The 19,690-nt window shown below is 43.6% G+C and overlaps 2 protein-coding genes across 8 annotated transcripts in view; both read left to right on the forward strand.

Moving 5' to 3' along the window:
- The first annotated feature begins 21 nt into the window (after positions 1 to 21).
- Positions 22 to 16,574, forward strand: TMEM169 (transmembrane protein 169). Of its 7 annotated transcripts, XM_055089978.1 has the most exons (7): positions 22 to 90; positions 2,615 to 2,750; positions 3,068 to 3,298; positions 4,199 to 4,359; positions 6,720 to 6,879; positions 10,397 to 10,792; positions 12,739 to 16,574. In XM_055089978.1, exons 6-7 carry the CDS (start codon positions 10,522 to 10,524, stop codon positions 13,359 to 13,361), a joined length of 894 nt encoding a protein of 297 aa, XP_054945953.1. In that variant the 5' UTR covers positions 22 to 90; positions 2,615 to 2,750; positions 3,068 to 3,298; positions 4,199 to 4,359; positions 6,720 to 6,879; positions 10,397 to 10,521; the 3' UTR covers positions 13,362 to 16,574. The 7 variants fall into 7 exon arrangements, with proteins under 7 accessions (XP_054945953.1, XP_007123194.1, XP_007123199.1 ...); XM_007123132.3 differs by having other exon boundaries at positions 22 to 86; positions 3,068 to 4,359; XM_007123137.3 differs by lacking the exon at positions 6,720 to 6,879 and having other exon boundaries at positions 3,068 to 4,355.
- SMARCAL1 (SNF2 related chromatin remodeling annealing helicase 1) overlaps positions 6,818 to 19,690 on the forward strand; it is a 285,071-nt gene continuing 272,198 nt past the window's right edge. The window contains exons 1-2 of the mRNA XM_055079371.1: positions 6,818 to 6,879; positions 8,584 to 8,587. Coding sequence (XP_054935346.1) covers positions 6,818 to 6,879; positions 8,584 to 8,587 — 66 coding nt within the window. The remainder of the gene's footprint in view (positions 6,880 to 8,583; positions 8,588 to 19,690) is intronic.

Below are 19,690 nucleotides of genomic sequence, written 5' to 3' on the forward strand. Positions count from 1 at the left end.
CTCTCTATTCTCCCAGCGCAGAACAGCTCCCCCAAGGCGGCGTCCTTACCGTCCAAACTGTCAGCCTGCCTATCTCCCCGGCACGTGTAGGTGAGATTCTTTGTTCCTTGTGTGTGTGTGTGTGTGTGTGTGTGTGTGTGTGTGTGTGTGTGTGTGTTATTTCTATGCTTTGGGGAAAGGGAAGAGGACAAAAAGCGGGATTGTGCTCTATTTTGAAAAATTCAATCCTCAGTGCTATAGCTCTCACGGTTAATTAAAATTAAATCTCCAGTGCATCTGGGTAAAGAGAGGCTGCAGCTCGGGAGCCTCCCGTATTGCCTCCTTGTTGCGCCCGCCCGCATTGGAAGTCCAGCGATGCTCTGGCTCCAGCTGCTGTGTGCAGCTGGCTGGGAAGGAAAGGGGTAACCTTAGCTGAGGGCGGAGAAATCCGGCTTCATCCTCCGGAAAGGATGAGAATGAGAGGGGGAGGGGGGAAATACAATTGTAGTTATCCAGAGAACCAAGATAATAAATGATTTTTAGAAAAAGCTCAAGCCCACCTCCACCTCATCTCCCTCTCCTCACTGAGGAATGAAGGAAAGAAGGAACCTTTACCGGATTTGAGATTTGATACATTTCAGCTGGGCGGCATAAATTGACGAGTCCAAAAGAAGATCTTTCCTCGAAGGGTGTATGTTTCCTGCAAGAATGCATCTGTAGGTGTGTGTTTGAGATCCTACCCTCTAGTTCATTCCTTATGCAGGGGAGCGAGCCTCCTGAGGATGGGGGAGATTTCTCATCCGTGTTTTGGTGCCCATTAACAGTGATTTATTATTCAAATTCTCCATCTTGCTTCCTGCTGTCAACCCACCAGCGTGGAATTACACCTGGACTAGCCTGGGAGACTTTGCCTGAGAACTTGACAAATCTAGGGAATGTGTCAGGTGCTGTGGTCTTAACAGTCCAGGCAGGACCATGTTTCTAAGTCTGTTGTCAGAGTGTTGCAGGAAGGGGGACCCTTTCCAGGGCCCGAGAGTGGGCTCTTGTCTAACACTCGGAAGAGAATTGTTGGAGGAGACACATGTACTGACAAAGCAAGTGATTTTATTGGGAAGGGGTGCCGGGGCAGAGACCAGTAGGGTAAGGGAATCCAGGAGGACTGCTCCACCACGTGGCTCACAGTCTCAGGGTTTTACGGTGATGGGGTTAATTTCCAGGTTGTCCCTGGCCAATCGTTCTGACTCAGGGTCCTTCCTGGTGGCTCCCGCATCACTCAGCCAAGATGGATTCCAGCGAGAAGGAATCTGGGAGTTGGTAGGACATATGGACTGATGTCTCCTCTCTCCTTTGGACCTTTCCTGAATTCTTCCAGTTGGTGGCAGCTTGTTAGTTCCGCGTTCCTTACCAGGACCTCCTGTTTAAGATAACTCATGCAAGTGGTTACTCTTGGGCCTGGCCAGGGGGGTTGGTTTCAGTCAGTGGTCCCCCTAACAAGAGTACTGTATTTTCCCCAGCAAGGTATTAAAATAAGGTAAAAACAAACAAATGCCATCATTCTTTTGTTGGGTCCACCACTGAGTTAGAGTGAATTGGAAATGGATCTGGTTGAGAGTGGAAGCAGACATCACTTCCTCCCTGTTCCTCCATCCCCCTGTCCTCCTTTGACCTCCTTTGAGAAACACCTCCCCCTCTGTCTTTGTTGCTGACAGATTCCAATCCACACTGCTTAAAGAAGGGAAGCTATCTCTTCCACTTCTCATTTGCTGGATAGTTTATCAATAAGGAATCACTTCTACTAACTCAGCTCTAAGAGGTTTCTTATTCCAAAAAATTCTAGGCTTTCTTTCTTGGGAGGAAGGTACACTTTAAATTTTCTTTCAAAGGTACTTTTATTGAAGATCTAATTAAATGTGATTTGTGACCTGGTCTGGACTTGGGGATTCACGGAACTCTGCCAGGGCGGGTCAACATGGGCCTGGCTGTACTGCAGCCTCTGTGTGGTGGCTCAGTGGCCTCAGAGAGGGATTCTGCAGTCCTCCAGTGAAAAGGTGACTGGACTGGCTTCCAGCCAGTTTTGCTTGCTGAGGATGACAAGGAGCCATTCCTCAGCCTCAAGGAAGTTGCACCAGGAGCAGTCAGAAAGCTTTTTCACAGTCCAAAGAAAGCCTGTGATTAAGGGAGATGTGGAGTCTCTTCAAGAGATCTTTTGTTAAAAAGAAAAAAGGCACGTCCTCTCTGCCCCGGCCTCTGACCTCAGTCAGGGTTTGAATGTGTGCTAACCCCAAAAGGCCTGGAGGCACAGCAGTAGTTCTGCCTCTTGAAGGCTCTTTGTTTCCAGATTTTAGCTCTGACTCCTGGTTGAGCCCTCTCTTCTCAAGGCATCCCTGCCCTGCTGCAATGACTCTCCCTTTGGCCAAATCAAATGCTACCTGGCACTCTGCATCACTGCCCCCTTTGTCCTGGGGAAAAAGGCATCACCGTGGCTATGATCTTTCCACATTCCCACTCTGTCCTAGCCCATTAGCACTCCCTCCCTCCGTTCATCTTCTGAGATGCTCTTGCTACTCGCCCATCTTCCCACCCCTCCCCCACCCCATCTGCCTAGTAACTTCATTTTCTCCCCTTCACGAAGCAGCTGCTGGCTCAGACTGACAGGCCCTGTGGGATTCTCAACATGGAGACAGAATCTCTCGGTGCTGAAGGAATATCAGTGAGGCATATCTAGCCCCGCCTGCCTTGATGTAAAAGCAGTCCTGAGCCAACGTGTATAAGTAAGATTCTTAACCAGTTCACAATATTCAGCCAATATTTATTGAGCACCTGTCATGTGCCAGGTACTATTCTAGACATGGGGGTTACAGTACAGTGGACAAGACGGTTAGGTGTCCCTGCCTTGGTAGAGTTTATGTTCTAGGATGTACACATGTTGGTAGTTGGGGGTGGAAGGGGTATGTGTGCCATGAGAGGTAGGACAATAAGTAAACAAAATATCAGACAATAAAGATCAGATCTAACAGCTCTTACACTAAAGCTGCTCAAGCTCCTTATAACCAACTACCTTCACTATTGGGAAATATTTCCTCTGTAGACAGTCAGATGCTCCCCAGATGATGAACCAGCCTCAGTGTGGGAGCCTTTCAGGACCAGGAGACAAGAGAAATGCTGCTCACAGGACCACAAAGGAAAAGGCTGCAGCCTGAGCGGGCTCACACTCAATCATAGCAACTGGCTGGAAGCTGCGAGTTCTAAGTTGCTGTTCCATCATCGTTCCAATCACTTGATACTGGTCTGAACCAAATTTCCTTTCATCTTTACATTGGTGAGACTGTCTCTCTGAGAGTGGCTAATAGTAATTTTCGGTGGTAAAATGGCAAACATTTTATTTCCTGGTTGGCCTAGTACCTCTAATGGTGGCAAACCAAGATGCTAATGGGGGAGTTTGGCCACCCCAGACAGGTGATATGTAGCCCTCTGAGTGACAGATACACAAGTCAGAAAAGAACTGGAAGAACAGCAGGGCTGGAGCAAGGCACAGCTCACCGTAGTAGTCATAAATGAACTTGAAAATGATGATACTTTACCCACTTAGCCCCGGTTGAGGTTCCTTGGAAGAGGAAGATGTGTTAATATCAGTGAAGGTGCAAAAAGTCAATTCCTGATTGTACTTAGTTAAACCAGTGGAGCAGGGCACCCTAATTTGGAAGCATTATAAGCCAGAGACAGCAAAATGGCAGCCTATCTGTGATTTGTTCTGGTTGTTTGTCCACATGGTAATTTATTTAAATTTGGACTAATTGCAGTAATTAAAATCAGGAACTTTCTCATGAAATTTCAGCCAACCCATACCAAATAGACCTGAATTTCTCTAAGAAAGCAGTTGGCTGAACAGTGGGCTTGGTGGGAAAAAGAGAGGAGAACAGTAACTTGCTATTTCAGATGAGACCTGAGTGAGCGCTTACGTTTACCATAGCCCCCACCATTCCCTGTGTCCAGTTGCTAAGGCTTGGTGTCATTGCCATTTATTAGCTTTTTCCAGCCACACTTCATCCATATATTTTACTTGCTTCCCTGCAATTAATCTAAGAGCAGAGGCTTCAGAACTCCCTGGCTTCTCCACCCACCAAGCCCACAAGTTCTGCTGAATATCTGGGTGGGTTTGGAGAAGGCCCTGGATCAGGTCTGCTTCAGTGACCACCTAGGAACAGAGAATCATCAACAGACTCCAAGGAAATCATGCCTGATGATGAGAGGTCCATGAAGCAGCAGTGAGCCACCACTGTGGAGGTGGGAGTGGGAGTTAGTGACCAAGTGACAGGATGGGAGTAATGACCAGACTTCCTGCTGATGACTCAGCTCTACCAAGGCACTATACCTGGGTAGGTAAGTTCATTTTGTGGTGTTGTGAGTTTTGGGGTGTCTACTGACTGCTTAAGAGCTGTTGGTTTTCTTTTAATAAAACTCTAGAGGAGTACATAGGCAGCTAGTGTGATTGAAGCATTGGAGGTATACATGAGGGAGATGGTATAGCCTAGGGTGGCAGGACAGGGAGGGGCCAGATCACACAAGTCCTTAGGCCACATGAAAAGTTTGGATTTCATTTTATATCAGTGGGAAGTCACTGGAGGATTTTAAGCAGAAAATGGCCTGATTTTATGTATGTTTTCAAAAGATCTTTCTAACTTCTAAGTGGAGAATTGATTGGAAGACAGCAAGAGTAGAAGCCAGAAGATACGGAGCATTTTTAGAACCTCAGTAAGAGATGATGGCCTCTTAGACCAAAATGGTAGCAATGAAGATGGGAAAAAGTAGTGGATGCATTTAAGAATTATCTGGAGAATTTTCTTCAAGGGTGGCTTAAACCAGTTATTTTATGCATAAGTTCCAGAATCTGAGTATATACTTTAAAACCTATTTTTCCCCCCAGAATGACTGAGGAGTCAGAGCTAATGGTGGATTGAGGTTAACAGTCTGCAGTATCACATTCGTTAATAATCTTTGGACTGGGGGTGGAGGTGGAGGATGGGCGAAGCCTACCTTCCAGGAAAAAGAGCAGAGTCCTGCATCTTCTCTTAATTATATTGACTAAAACCTTGGAAACTAGAGAAATTTTCTTCCTACCCTCTCTCTTATGATATGTAAAAGAAAGGAGAAATGTTCAAAACCTGCTTCTCAGCTCAAATGCTAAACAGCATAATAAAGGGTACAGAAATGAGGAAAATAATTAAGGCTTCCTCTCTTAACACTTGTTCACATCATATTTACAAATAGGCATTTCCCTTTCCCCTTTGCCTTACCGGGTCAACAAGTACGTGCTGAGTATCTGCTACATGTCCAGCCCTGGGGTCTTCCCCTTAGAGGTAAAGAAGTATAAGACAGTTCCTGACTTCTAAAATTTTATAATCTTCAGTGGGGAGATGAATGAAAAATCATGAAGCCATTCATAATCAGTTCAAGATGATATGAAATGCTGCATAATTAAGCACTAAGAGAATATAGTACAGATGACAAATACTACTGGAATACAGAGTAGGAAAAGGCAGAAGAAAGGGATTGGAAACTAACATCTATGAAGCATCCACTCATACTAGGCATTGGACACTCGAACACTCATGTCATTCTCACCTCACTCCTGCAACAACAGGATTGGGGTTGGGGAGAGACATGTGTAGGCTGGGGTGGTCACAGAAGGGAACATGAGTGAGTGAGTCTCTTGAGCCATGCTTGAAAGAGGTGGAGAAGAGTGAAAAAGGTGAAGGAACCGACATAAGTAAATGTGTCAACTAGTCATGTTATGGGGAGTGGGAAAAACTGCTATGGAACCCTAGGATGGAGCATGAATATGGAGAGCCTCAAACACCAGGCAGACCCTTGAGATATATTTTAGTCAGAAATGGCAAGATAGTGACGATTACTGGACAAAATAAAAATATCTTGTGTCATTAATCACTGTTTAAAATGGTAGAGGAAGAATTCTGAAATAGAAGGCAGAGGAACCTTCATGGAGGAAGTAGTGTAGGGGCTGTATTCTAGCATATGGTGGTAGTGGAAATTGAAATGAACACATTACCAAAGAGATTCCATAGGAATGGGTGGCAGGACTTAGAGACTGCTTAGTATTAGGGACATAGGAATATATCCTTAATATAGGAGATGGATTCATCAAAGACAGCTCTAGAGGTTTAAGTATAAAATCTGGGGTAAATGTTGGCAGGCAGCAAAGCATGGTAAATAAAACATGGGCTCTGAAATTAGCAAACCTGAGTGTGAGTCACAGCACCATTACTATGTAACCCTGAGCAAATTACTCCTCTGCATGGGGATAATAATAGTACCTCCTTCCTTGGTTTGCTGTGAGGATTACACAATAATGATTATTGAAAAGCTCTTAGAACAGCACCTGGCACACAGTCAACATCCAGTAAGTTTTAGTTATTACTAAAGTAATAACTATTATTAAGTCCAGATGTCCTCATTGCAAAATAGTGCTTGTTCTGTAAGATAGGAGTTGTGCAAGTTAGGCTTAAATCCAGTTCTCTCACTTCTTTATTTAACATGGATGAGCTTAATAATGTCAAGTGAGGACATTAGAACCTACTTTATTACAGAAAGCTCCTGTACGCTGGATCTTCCCATTTTTAGAACATCATGTGCTCTTAGAGACGTCACCAAATGAATTTCATAGTCCAACAACCTGCATGCATAAGAATGTGAAGGTAATGGTACTTATTTTGTTCAAACAGGCAAAGTCAGGCTCTGAGGATTTAGTGAAACCTTAATTCCACCTGTGGGCGTTTTCAATTCTGTCGCTGAGCACCTCATTTGTTTCAGTCACTGGGCTATGTGCCCAAGATACAAGGGTGATAAGACCCAGTACCCACCTGCCATCCAGTGGGGAAACAGGTAAGAAAATTAACAATTAGCGGACAAAGGAGAAGTATTTAGGTGATACTTGCACAGTGGAGGAAAGCTACCTGCTGAGAAGGTTGCTCAGACTTTGGGGAGTTCTGGCATTTAAAGAAATGTGATAGAGTCAGTCTTGGTACCTGGTAATACAGAAGATGCATCATATTAAGACATGGGATTTGCTTCAGATTGAGTGGCATTTAGCGCCTAGTTAGATTTTTGTCTCTTTCATAATCCTCGCCATTCCCCACCCTGCCCTGACTGGGCCAGTCCACTAAACATTGGGGCCATTTAATACAAATAAGAGGAGAAGTGTTATTGTTTGGGATAAAGGGACACCAAAGAGTGTGCATGTGGCATTGAAAGAAAGGAAGTGCTCAGCACTGAAACAAAATGAAGATTTGAGAATTGGGAACAAAAGTAACCAAAAAGCTGGCACCCTGGAGTTACTGAGAGTAAACAGTCTCTGGGCGCCTGGGGCAACAGAACTGTGAGTAGAGTCTACTACAATTCTCAATTATCAATACAGTTATTTGGAAATTAGGACATTTGTTTGGTAAATAATTCAGAAACTTTTCATATCAATAGAAGCTGCCACTGTTGTCATTAAAGAAAGGTATTTAACAGTATAATTGACAATAATATTATATAACAACAGCGCCACTTGCCTCCTCCACTAAGTTTAAAACTGGGTTTGTTAAAAGCACCCAAGGGACTTCCCTGGTAGCGCAGTGGTTAAGAATCTGCCTGTTAATGCAGGTGACGTGGGTTCGATCCCTAGTCCGGGAAGATCCCACATGCCGTGAAGCAACTAAGCCCTTGTGCCACAACTACTGAGCCTTGGCGCCTAGAGCCCGTGCTCCACAACAAGAGAAGCCATTGCAATGAGAAGCTTACGCACTGCAGTGAAGAGTAGCCCCCGCTCTCCGCAACTAGAGAAAGCCCGTGGGCTTCAGCAAAGACCCAACACAGCCATAAATAAATAAATTTATTTTTTTTTTAAAAAAGGCCCATGAGAGTATTCTGGCTAATAAATAAAGAAGAAATGAGAGAAATAGAATGTCATCATTTTTGTAACACCTAATGAACGAATGGGTCTGGCCGATAGTCATCAATGGCTACTAATTTCACAGAGTCAGGCAGATATTAGCTACCTTCTGATGGAAATACAAAACACCATCTATAACATCTTGCCAAAACAACCAACCAACCAAAAAAAAATTCTAACCCAAATCTGAGTAAGCCTCTTTATTTAGCTACCAATTTATAGGAAATATGTGGTTCAGAGGAACACACTATGGGGGTTGCAATCCTCAAGATCTAGGCTATAAGAATCTGCAAGGTAAATGACCTTTCTTTAACAAATAAATAGAAAGGAAAAGGAAAAAAAATTGGTTGGGGAACATATGGACCTGTTCCGTCCAATATAGTAGCCAGTAGCCACATGTGGCTATTTAAATTTAAATTGGTTAGAATTCAGTACAATTTAAGATGCATTTCCTGGGGAATTCCCTGGAGGTCCAGTGGTTAGGACTCCACACTTTCACTGCCGAGGGCCCAGGTTCAATCCCTGGTTGGGGAACTGAGATCCCACAAGCTGCTCAGCGGGTCCAAAAAAATAATAATAATAAAAATAAAATTCATTTCCTCAGTTGCACTAGACTCATTTCAGGTGCAATGGCAGAAAGTTCTATTGGACAGCACTGCTATAGACAGAGGTGTACGATCTGTTTCCATTGCATAGATCTTATTTGAATCCTAATTCAAGAAAATAGAATTTAAAATTTTAAACAGAGAAATTTGAACTGACCAGATATTTGATGATACTAAAGAATTGTTTAAAAAATTAGGTACAATAATGGTATGGTGATAATCTTTTTTTATTTATTTTTTTGTGGTACACAGGCCTCTCACTGTTGTGGCCTCTCCCGTTGCGGAGCACAGTCTCCGGACGCGCAGGCTCAGCGGCCATGGCTCACGGGCCCAGCCGCTCCGCGGCATGTGGGATCTTCCCGGACCGGGCCACGAACCCGTGTCCCCTGAATTGGCAGGCAAACTCTCAACCACTGCGCCACCAGGGAAGCCCCGATAATCTTTTTTTAAAAAGAGAGTTCTTATATGTAAGAGGTACATGCTGAAACAGATACAGATGAAATGAAATGATATCTCTGACATTTGCTTTTAAATAATATGAGGAGATAAAACAAAATTGGCTACTAATATTTTGATTATTGTTGAAATTGGGTGAGAGGTACAGTAAGGATTCATTCAAATTATTCTCTTTGCTTTTATAAAGATTTGCCACTTTCCCTAATAAAAATGTTCTCATTTTACATGTTTGAAATGTTCCATAATATAATAACATTTTTTAAAAGAAGCACACAAGCAGCTACCTTTTTTTTTTTTTTTTTTTTTTTGGCTGTGTTGGATCTTCGTTGCTATGTGTGGGCTTTCACTAGTTGCGGCAAGTGGGGGCTACTCTTTGCTGCAGTGAGTGGGCTTCTCATTGCGGTGGCTTCTCATGTTGTGGAGCACAGGCTGTAGGTGCACAGGCTTCAGTAGTTGTGGCAGCAGGCTCAGTAGTTATGGCTCGCGGGCTCTAGGGGCACAGGCTTTAGTAGTTGTGGTGCATGGGCTTTGTTGCTCCATGACATGTGGGATCTTCCCAGACCAGGGCTTGAACCCACGTCCCCTGCACTGGCAGGCGGATTCTTAACCACTGCACCACCAGGGAAGTCCCGCAGCTACCTGTTTGTTTAAATGCGAGTGGCTGGGTATTTGCTAATTGGCACCTCTTTAGCAATAGCACTCAAAACATTCCGTTCCTCTTAATGGCTCCATGTACCAAGAACACAGGCCCATCAGTTTCTTCCTTAAAAGATGTTGTATAGACTCTCTTCTCTCCCACCTCTTTTTACCTGGAGAACAAAAGAGGAGAAAAGTGTTGAGTGAAAAGTGTGCATTCTTTCCACCTGTCTCCCAGAAGGTGATAGTACAGATCCCAGCCATTCTGGGATCTTGGGCCAACAAGAAGCCAGGAGACAAGTGTCTTTATAGAATATCAGAGAAGGCATGGTTAGTGAAGTTGTGACATCATTGGATGGCTTGTTCAAAGTTGCATTCAACCATTTGAGTATAGTTGTAATGGCTGACCCAATAGCTAGAAGCCTGGAGTGCTGGTCCTGTCATAGCAATCTCCATCTATGGTGGGAGGAAGAATGGTCCTTAATCTGTCTGTAAGGCTTCCTCCCCCAACTTCCTTATATTTGGCATCCCCCAGCTAGATTGATGAGTTTTGCATAATATATGCAACATAAAATATGGCAACACGCCAAAAATTTTATTAACAACGATTGATTCTTGTAAAAGTATTTCCATAGCACTCCCCAAATCAAGTTTTATGAGAAATAAAGGGAGGCAAAGGCTTCTGCCAAGTTGAGGACCACTTCCTACACCCCTCTCCATCTCACCCTATTCATTCCCTGTTGATGATTTTGCTTTCGTATCTTTCAAGGGCAACTCATCGTTGGAACGTCTTTGCATAGCCCCATCCTGGAAGAAGCTCTGTGATGTGTGGATCGTGAGTTTGCTCAAGCAAATTGGACTCTTTACAAGGAATAGCTAGATTTGAGGACTAGGATGGAAGAGCGAGCACCAGTGGAAGGCCAGGGCCAGCTCCCAAGCCCCCACCAGGGCTCTCTGAGGAAAGCCATGGCAGCTGCCCTGGCCCTTGATGGGGAATCCACACTGGGTCGCAGGAAAAAGAGGAAGAAAGAGTCCCGCCCAGAATCTATTATCATCTACCGGTCAGAGAGTGAGAAACTGGATGAGGAGCCTGGGGAATTAGAAGGTGGAGATCAGCCTAAAGAGGAGGAGGGAGATGATTTCCTAGAGTATCCTGCGGATGATGGTAAGTCTCTCTGGGGCCACCCACTTAAAGCCACAGGAAGGAAACCAAATGAGGATCCTCCAGAAGACAGACAGGCATTTGCTCACTGACGTACTTCTTATTGATACATTTCTTCTCGCAGTGTTGCAGTCTTCATTCAACAAATCAATGGTATTTGTTGGGCATTTATTATGTTCTCTTCTAGGTGATACGGAAGAGATCTCTGCCCTTTTGGAACTCCTTGTGTAATGGAAGAGACCAATTTATACACAAAAAATAGTAATACAAGACAACCATGCTAACTGTTTAATACATGTAAGGTAAAGAAACTAATAGCTGACTTTCATAATAATCAGGAAAATGCAAATTATAACAACAATGAGTTATAGTAATCCTTCACATGTAGGATGGTCAAAAATTGGGTAAAACATGATAACGTCAATGTGTGGAAATGGATATATTCTCATAGACCTCATGTGGAAGAGGAATCCACTTCAGGGAAATTTGTCAATATCTATTAAAATTAAAATTCAAAATATTGCATAGCCTATGTCCAAGAAATTCTCAGTATCTACCTCATGCCCATGTGCGTAAGGAAGCATGTATAAGAATGTTTGTTGCTGTTAAGGAAACTGTGGAGTGTCCATATTAAGTGTCACTACACAGCAATAGATGGATGAGGTAGATCTCTGTGTCGATGGTCATCCCTAAGACATACACCTACAGTGAACGAGATGAGCAATGCCCCTGCCCTCATGCAGTTTACCTTCCAGTCAGGGGAAGACAGACAGCAAACAAGTCAGCAGATAAGAGACAATTGCAGGTAGTGGTACGGGTTCCAAAGACAGTAAACCTCAGTGACGGGAAGATGAGCAAGTGAGGGAGGCAGGTGGAGTGAAAGATTGCGTGGTTGGGGATGCCTCTCGGAGGAAGGGACGTTTGCTCTTGAGGCAGCCCCATTCTGTCCGTCTACCAGCCAGGGGGCTAGGAGTCCACAGGGCCTGGGGGACATGCCAACCGAAAGCCTATACCCTCCTCCCATCCTCCACTTCTAGACTACACTTCACATACTAAGGACTGTGAACTTTGCTGTTTCACTACCTGCAATCTCACTGCTGGGATGGCCAAAGAGTGGCTGTTTGGTGGGGGTGGTGGTGATGGTAGTGATGATAATGGTGGTGACGGTGGTGATGATGGTGATGCTGGTGGTGGTGATGCTGGTGGTGGTGGTGGTGATGCTGGTGGTAGTGGTGGTGATGATGGTGTTGCTGGTGGTGGTGGTGGTGATGCTGATGGTGGTGTTGGTGGTGATGCTGGTGGTGGTGGTAGTGATGGTGGTGATGCTGGTGGTGGTGGTGGTGATGGTGGTGATACTGGTGTATTTTTGTTGGGGAATGTGTGTATGTTGTGCGTGTGTATGTGTGGTGCCTGTGTGTGTACAGAATTTGGATATGAAGGCTGGGATGTCCACCAGCATATGAGGAGGACCCTCTCAGAGAAGCATGGGGTTAGGAATGAGGAGAGAAGAGGGGTGGGCTGCTCATAGTATAACACACACACAGCACCACCTTTACACACAGTAGCTGATACTCAGAAACAGTATTTTCACAGCACTTGTAAACTAGAAATAAGGTCACTATGAAGTGGTGTCTGTGGTAGAGTTCCTCACTCCCCTGCATACCACAGACATGATAGAGGCCCAGAAAAGTGGAGAGAGAATATGAGAAACAAGTTTAACCTGCTTCAGGGCCCTGATGTGAGAGTTTACCGTGGGAGTACTAATCCCTCCCCTGAGGGAGACCCATTCAGTCCATCGTGGAAACACTGACTTCGTACCATGTCAGGGTGTACCGTGTCAGGGGCTATAATAATGGACATTCTTGTACTCAGCTCCAGTCTCAGGGGATGACGGTCTGATGAAATGTCTACTCTTCTGATCTTGACTTTCCCCTCTTTATGCCCTGCAGGTATGTGGAACATGCCTGTGGACAGCCGCTATGTCACATTAACTGGGACCATCACCCGAGGGAAGAAAAAGGGGCAGATGGTGGACATCCATGTCACGTTGACAGAGAAGGAGCTGCAGGAACTCACCAAGCCTAAAGTGTCTTCAAGGGAAATGGCACCTGAAGGCAGAAAGGCCTGCCAGCTGGGAGCAGACCGTGGGCCCCACGTGGTCCTCTGGACACTGGTCTGCCTGCCTGTGGTTTTCATCCTCTCCTTCGTGGTCTCTTTCTACTATGGCACCATCACCTGGTACAATATCTTTCTTGTGTACAACGAGGAGAGGACCTTCTGGCACAAGATCTCATGTTGCCCCTGCCTCATTCTCTTCTATCCAGTGCTCATCATGGCCATGGCCTCTTCCCTGGGCCTCTATGCTGCCGTGGTCCAGCTCTCATGGTCTTGGGGAGCATGGTGGCAAGCTGCCCGGGACATGGAGAAAGGCTTCTGTGGCTGGCTGTGCAGCAAGCTGGGTCTGGAAGACTGTTCTCCCTACAGCATTGTGGAGCTGCTTGAATCTGACAATATCTCAGGCAATCTGTCCAACAAGGATGCCACCCAGGAGGTAGAAACATCCACTGTCTAAACTCCCAACAACTTACTTGATTCTCTGGTCTCAGTAGCCTGTATATCATCTTCCAATTTCAGAATATTCCTTCTTTAAATTATTCCTCCCCCCACTTCCCCCATACATAGTTCTTCTGGAAAATTTTAGCCCACACTGATCTGTCCTACCATCTTGTTGGTTTCCAGGAGGGCAGGAAACAGAAAAGCAATTTGTGCCCAAAGAGTCCATCCAATGGATAAACTCTTCTTCATTCCTTGCCCTAAGATGACCATTTTTCTGAGACAAGGGAGCTCAGGTGTGTGTCAGTTCAGGAGCTTGGAGGTGTTCCTGGTGCCTGGAACCCAGGGGAGATGTGACTAAATGTGACAGGGAGAATAAGGAGGCTCAGGGGAGACCAAGTCCACCAATAAGATAATAGATAGGGATGGAGTGAAATATTTAAGAAACAGGCTGCAACAGTGTAGCAGAATGTAAAGATATGTGTGTATCACTTAGATTTTGATTTATATATTAAATATAATTAAAATCCAAATATCAGTAGTTTAAACAAGATAGAAGTCTGTTTCTTTCCTATATAGAAGAAATCTGGAGGCAGACCATCAGGGAAACTGATGAAGTCATCAAAATCCCAGGCTTTTTTTATTCCCCAACCCTCATTGCCTTTATCCTCAGCACCCAGTGCTGACTACATCTGCAGTCATCACATCCCTGTTTCGGATAGAACAGAGGAAAGGACAACGAAGAGGACATACACCTTTCTAGGCTAAGGCGGCTTCTCAGAAGGCCCCCTCAACACTTCTTGTATCTCATTGGCCAGACCATAGTCACATGACCTCACAAGCAAGAAAGGCTGGGAAATGTAGTCTTTTGGCTGGGCAGCTATATTCTAAATGTTTGGGTTCTGCTAATTTAAGAGACAAGGAAATAATGGCTATTTTGGTAGGCAGGTAAGAATCTCTGGCTCACAGTAATTATTTAAATACATTCAGATCCAAACCTGCGAATACAGTTTTATTTATGTATGTATTTATTTATTTATTTAAGCCTAAATATTACACAGAGAATTTATACATAGATACTAGCTACATATACTATGCATAAACCACACATAGATATTAGCAACTCATGTATGTTGCAATTAAATATCTATAATGCCATGTGGTTTCAGGTTTTTTAGAAAGGAAGAGTGAATAGTTGAGTACAATTATATCATAGTAGCATAGCTTTCTTCCTGGTGGTGAAGGTGGGCCTGGGTGGTGATGTTTAGTTTAATGTACAGATGAAAGACTGCAAAGGGAGGCATTGCATCTGTCAGACTTTCCCCCAGCAGAGTCAGCAGCCCTAAGCACAAGAAGACAGTTAGCTTTTTGTGGTTTGTCAAAACTCACTCAGAGCCTCACTCACTCAGAACTTTCTTCTCACAGCAAACACAGTCTTTGCTGTGCTGAAAAGCTTGGGTCTTCATGGACACTGAGGGTGTAAACCAGATGGATCCGGATTAATAGATTCTGCACTTTAAAAAAATATTCCTGAGGGTCTCTTTCTAATTTCAAAAAAGTCAAATCCTAAGAGGTCAAGCAGATTTTGGAGGCTTGAGTCCTTATAAGAATAGCTGGTGACCTATTCATGGTTCATGTCTCAGGAAGAAGCTGTTGAAAGAACTGCTGTAAATCAAACCAGGTGGGTCAAGCAATGCTGTCCCACCAAAGGCCAGGACATTTGCCTGATGCATGGTGCTGAACTCCACCTTCAGAGGAAACCCCTCCTTTTTAAAAATAACTATTATTAGTTTGAAAAAAAAAAACAAAACAACTCTGTCCAAAACGTTTTAAGATAATGTTGGTGCTCTCTGGTGCTTTTGCAGAGATATAAACAATTGAAATGAAGACAAAGAGAATAAAAATAAAATCAGATTAACGTTTGCTCACTTTGTCTTTGAGTTTCTCCAAAATTGCTTTGAACGCTACAGTTTTCAGAAAAGGTTCAGCGTGGTGACTATTTTATATATGTATAATGATCTTAATATGGGTCCTTATGTCTTGACTCTTCCCATAGACCACCAACATATGAGGATTCTGTTTAGCTGGATTTTTTCCACAGATCACAGATTTACCTAAGCCTACATTAGGAAGTTGCAGCCACATTTGTCACGTTTTTTTCAGGGGTTAAGGAAACAAACGGCCAAGGCCAAAAACAGTCATGATTAGGACAAGGGTAAGATGTCCCTGGCAGAATGAAGGAGGGTGGGGTCAGGGTAAGGAGCATGGGATACCTAGGTGAAGTTGATGTAACCCTCACCCTAATTGGGCTCGCCACCTAGTGGAAGAAATAGGCTCATAAAATCATTTCAAATGGGCTCAGAGAGGTATGTAAAAGCCTAGACCTGAGGAAGGAAAACTTAGCCAAACAGACCTGAAGCAATCTCATCTTTGCTGTCAGCAAATACCTAGAGAATTTTAGAGGAGAAATTAGAGAGTTAAATGCCATACTTGAACATTCTGTTAGCTCATAGTTACCTACTCTTCATGGTGAATATCAGGAAGGAGGACTATGCTTTCCAATTGCTCTGCAGCCATAATAGGCTGAGCTTGGTAAACCATGTCTGATCCAGTATGATGATACCAATGTTCCCAAGCCATCTTGTCCATCGACATTAGGTAGCGCCCTTCATTTCAAGTCCAAGGGGAACAAAACCCCTGTTATCCATGATTTCTAATAAAACAAGGTTCTAAATCTTAAAAAGAACTAATTTTAGATGACTTGAAAGTTTCATTCTGTCATTGATACCAGGCCACCTAGGGCTTAAGTTTTACAGTGTTGCAAGTGATTAGTGGCCAACATCAGAAATTTTACCCTCCTTGAATGTAAATTGGTGCAGCCACTATGGAGAACAATATGGAGGTTCCTTAAAAAACAAAAAATAGAACTACCATATGACCCAGGAATCCCACTACTGGGCATATATCCAGAGAAAACCATAATTCAAAAAGACACATGCACCCCAATGTTCATTGCAGCACTATTTACAATAGCCAGGACATGGAAGCAACCTAAGTGTCCATCAATAGAGGAATGGATAAAGAAGATGTGGTACATATATACAATGGCATATTACTCAGCCATAAAAGGAATGAAATTGGGTCACTTGTAGAGACGTGGTTGGACCTAGAGACTGTCATACAGAGTGAAGTAAGAGAAAAACAAATATCTCATATTAACACATATATGTGGAATCTAGAAGAATGGTATAGATGATCTTATTTGCAAAGCAGAAATAGAGACAGACATAGAGAACAAACATATGGATACCAACGAGGAAAGGGGGGGTGGTGGGATGAATTGGGAGATTGGGGTTGACGTATATACACTATTGATACTATGCCTAAAATAGATAACTAATGACAACCTACTGTATAGCTCAGGGAACTCTACTCACTGCTCTTTGGTGACCTAAATGGGAAGGAAATCCAAAAAAGAGGGGATATATGTGTACACATAATGCTGATTCACTTTGCTGTATGGTGGAAACTAACAACATTGTAAAGCAACTATATTCCAATAAAAATTAATTTAAAAAAAAGAAATTTTCCCCTCTTCAATTAATTTAATTACTAACATGAGCCTGTTGAAATACTTTCTAGGCCCAAGATGAAGCCACTCCTGCCTAGATGCCACATCAGCAAACCAAACCTTAGGTCACTTTTGTATCCCTTTAAATGTTCTGCTTGACCAGAAATGTAGTACAGTCGTCCCTGGCATCAGTGGTGGATTGGTTCTAGGACCCCTGTGGAGACCAAAATCCATGGATGCTCAAGTGCTTTATACCATTATATAAAATGGTAGTACAGCCGGCCCTCCATATCTGTGTTCTGCATCCTCAAATTCAATCAACCAGGGGTTGAATTTGATCTGCAGTCAGTTGAATCTGTGGTTGCCCAACCCATGCATATGGTGGCCCAACTGTATATCCGGTCAGCCAACCCCCAAACAGCAAGCCAGCTTGGGCTCTATACGTCTTTCCTTGTTCCTTCTTGCTCCAAACAAGGCTGACTATGTGGCCGCAGCCAATCAGATATTTTCTATTTTTCTCCTCCTTATTCGTTATTATCTATCCTGTAAAAGCTTCCTGCCTTTGTCTCATTTTGTTGTCCTTTGAATGGAAACAGCGTTTCATAAAGTGATAAATAAAATTTGTATCATTGAAATTGTCTTCTTTAATCATTTTAAACAAGCATTTTACATGTTTTTTTAATGGTATTTTAAAATCACATAGAATATGGTACATCACCACTCCCATCTTTCTGGGATATAAACTTTTATTTCATATTTGTACCACGTTAAGATTTTAAACTAATTTTTCCAATCGCCCATATAAACATTGTTACACCTCTGCCAGAACACAAAGCCTGCACATTTTTATTTTGTGTAATGTTCATGAATTCATCACTTATGTAGTTCACTCTCAGAGCAATATCAAACTCAAACACATTTCAGCAACTTGAATTGTAATTTCAAAATAAAATTCTTTACTTGCCTTTGTTACCTACTCTTAAGGGATGCGTAGTCTACACTACAGCAAGTTTAAAATACCCCTATTGTTTCAGTTATCTCTTGTTGTGTAACACGTAAAACTTACTGGATTAAAATAACAGTCATTTGACTTATTTGCTGGTAATTCTGCGATTTGGGCAGAGCTTGATGGAGATTACTGGTCTCTATTCAATGCCTCTCTAATGCTGGGACAGCTCCCTTGGGGATGCAGCACCTACTCCCAAGATGGCCTCACTTGCACTTCTGCCAAAGTGGTGCTGGCTGTCACCTAGGTGGGCCCCTGGGGCATTGGTGCTGAGTGCTGGTATCAGTTTGCTAAGGCTGCCATAATAAATACCATAGACTGGGTGGCTTAAACAACAGAAATTAATTTTCTTCTATTTCTGGAGGCTGCAAGTTTGAGATCAGGGTGCCAGCACGGTTGAGTTGAGCCTGAGGAGAGCTCTCCCTTTGGTTTTCAGATGGCTGCCTTCTGCATATTCATATGACCTCTTCTTTGTGCAAATGGCTGGTGGGGTTGGTGAGGGGGGAGTCAGTGCAAGCACACAAACTCTCTTTATAATGGCACTAATCCCAAACTCTCTTTATAATGGCACTAATCCCATCATAAAGGCCCAACTCTCACGACCTCTACTAACTCTAATTACCTCCCAGAGGCCCCATTTCCACATACCATCACATTGGGGGTTAGGGCTTCAACATGAATTTGGAGAGAACACAAACACATAACCCCTAATAGTGCTCCTCCGTGTGGCTTCCCACGTGGCTAGGTTGGGCTTTCATAGCATGTAGTCTTATGGTAGTCAGTCTTTATATATGGTATCTGGCTCCCACTAGAGTGCAAAAACCAAATCTGCCAGGTACTCTGAAAGCTTTGGTCCAAAACTGGCCCAGTGTCACTTCCACCACATTTTACCTCATTTTAAGCAGGTCCCAAAGCTGGCCCAGATTCAAAGGAAAGGGACTATATAAGGATGTGGACGCTGGGAGGCATGGCTATTGGGGGCCATCAAAATAATGATGTCATTCTCCTTCTCTTATTTCATCCATTCCCTCATATGCCACAGTGGCTCCCATGCACTCCTCTTTCTGTCCAAAATGCCCCTTCTCCTCTACTAACCATAGCCCATCACCTCTTATCTTTACCCTTTCCACCTAATTCTGTATCACACGAATCTAAACCGATCCTGAACTGACAGGCTGAAATGGAACCAACAAAGTCAGAATCCTTTCGTTGTGGAGGAAGAAGGGAGTCGCCATTTACACTGTCACATTGGTAATGTTTGTCCCTCACCCTTGATTAATGGAGGCCCTTTGCCAGGAGAAGCAGTGCTTAAAGTCCATATCCATTCTCAACACCATGGCTGCCTAGCTGTCTGGAAGTGTATGATCCTAAAGACTTCTATAAGGACAGTGGAGAGATGCAAACAAGCACAGGCACTAGAGTTTTAAAAATTTTTCCCAGGAAACAAATCTGTACCGGAGGGTGTGTAGTGTGAGAAAGAGAGAGGGGAGGGGACAGAGAAAGTACAAGAGGAAGAGGAAAAAACGAGAAGGAAATAGAGACTAAACACAAGGTAAAATCATGGGCATAAAGCATAGAAATTGCCTTCACCATGGTGAGTCTCCAGTAATTCTATTTACCTGTCATATGAAAAATACTTTAAAAATAATATTTCAGCCTTAAAAGAACTCCTTGAATCAAAAGCTAGATGAACCCTCTGGGCTCTGAAAGCACCGTATGAAAGTGCCTGACTCTCCTGGCTTCAGTGTGTTTATAACTTAGGCTCCGTCAA

Source organism: Physeter macrocephalus, chromosome 2 (genome assembly GCF_002837175.3).
Source record: "Physeter macrocephalus isolate SW-GA chromosome 2, ASM283717v5, whole genome shotgun sequence".
In the NCBI taxonomy this organism is placed as follows: Eukaryota; Metazoa; Chordata; class Mammalia; order Artiodactyla; family Physeteridae; genus Physeter; species Physeter macrocephalus.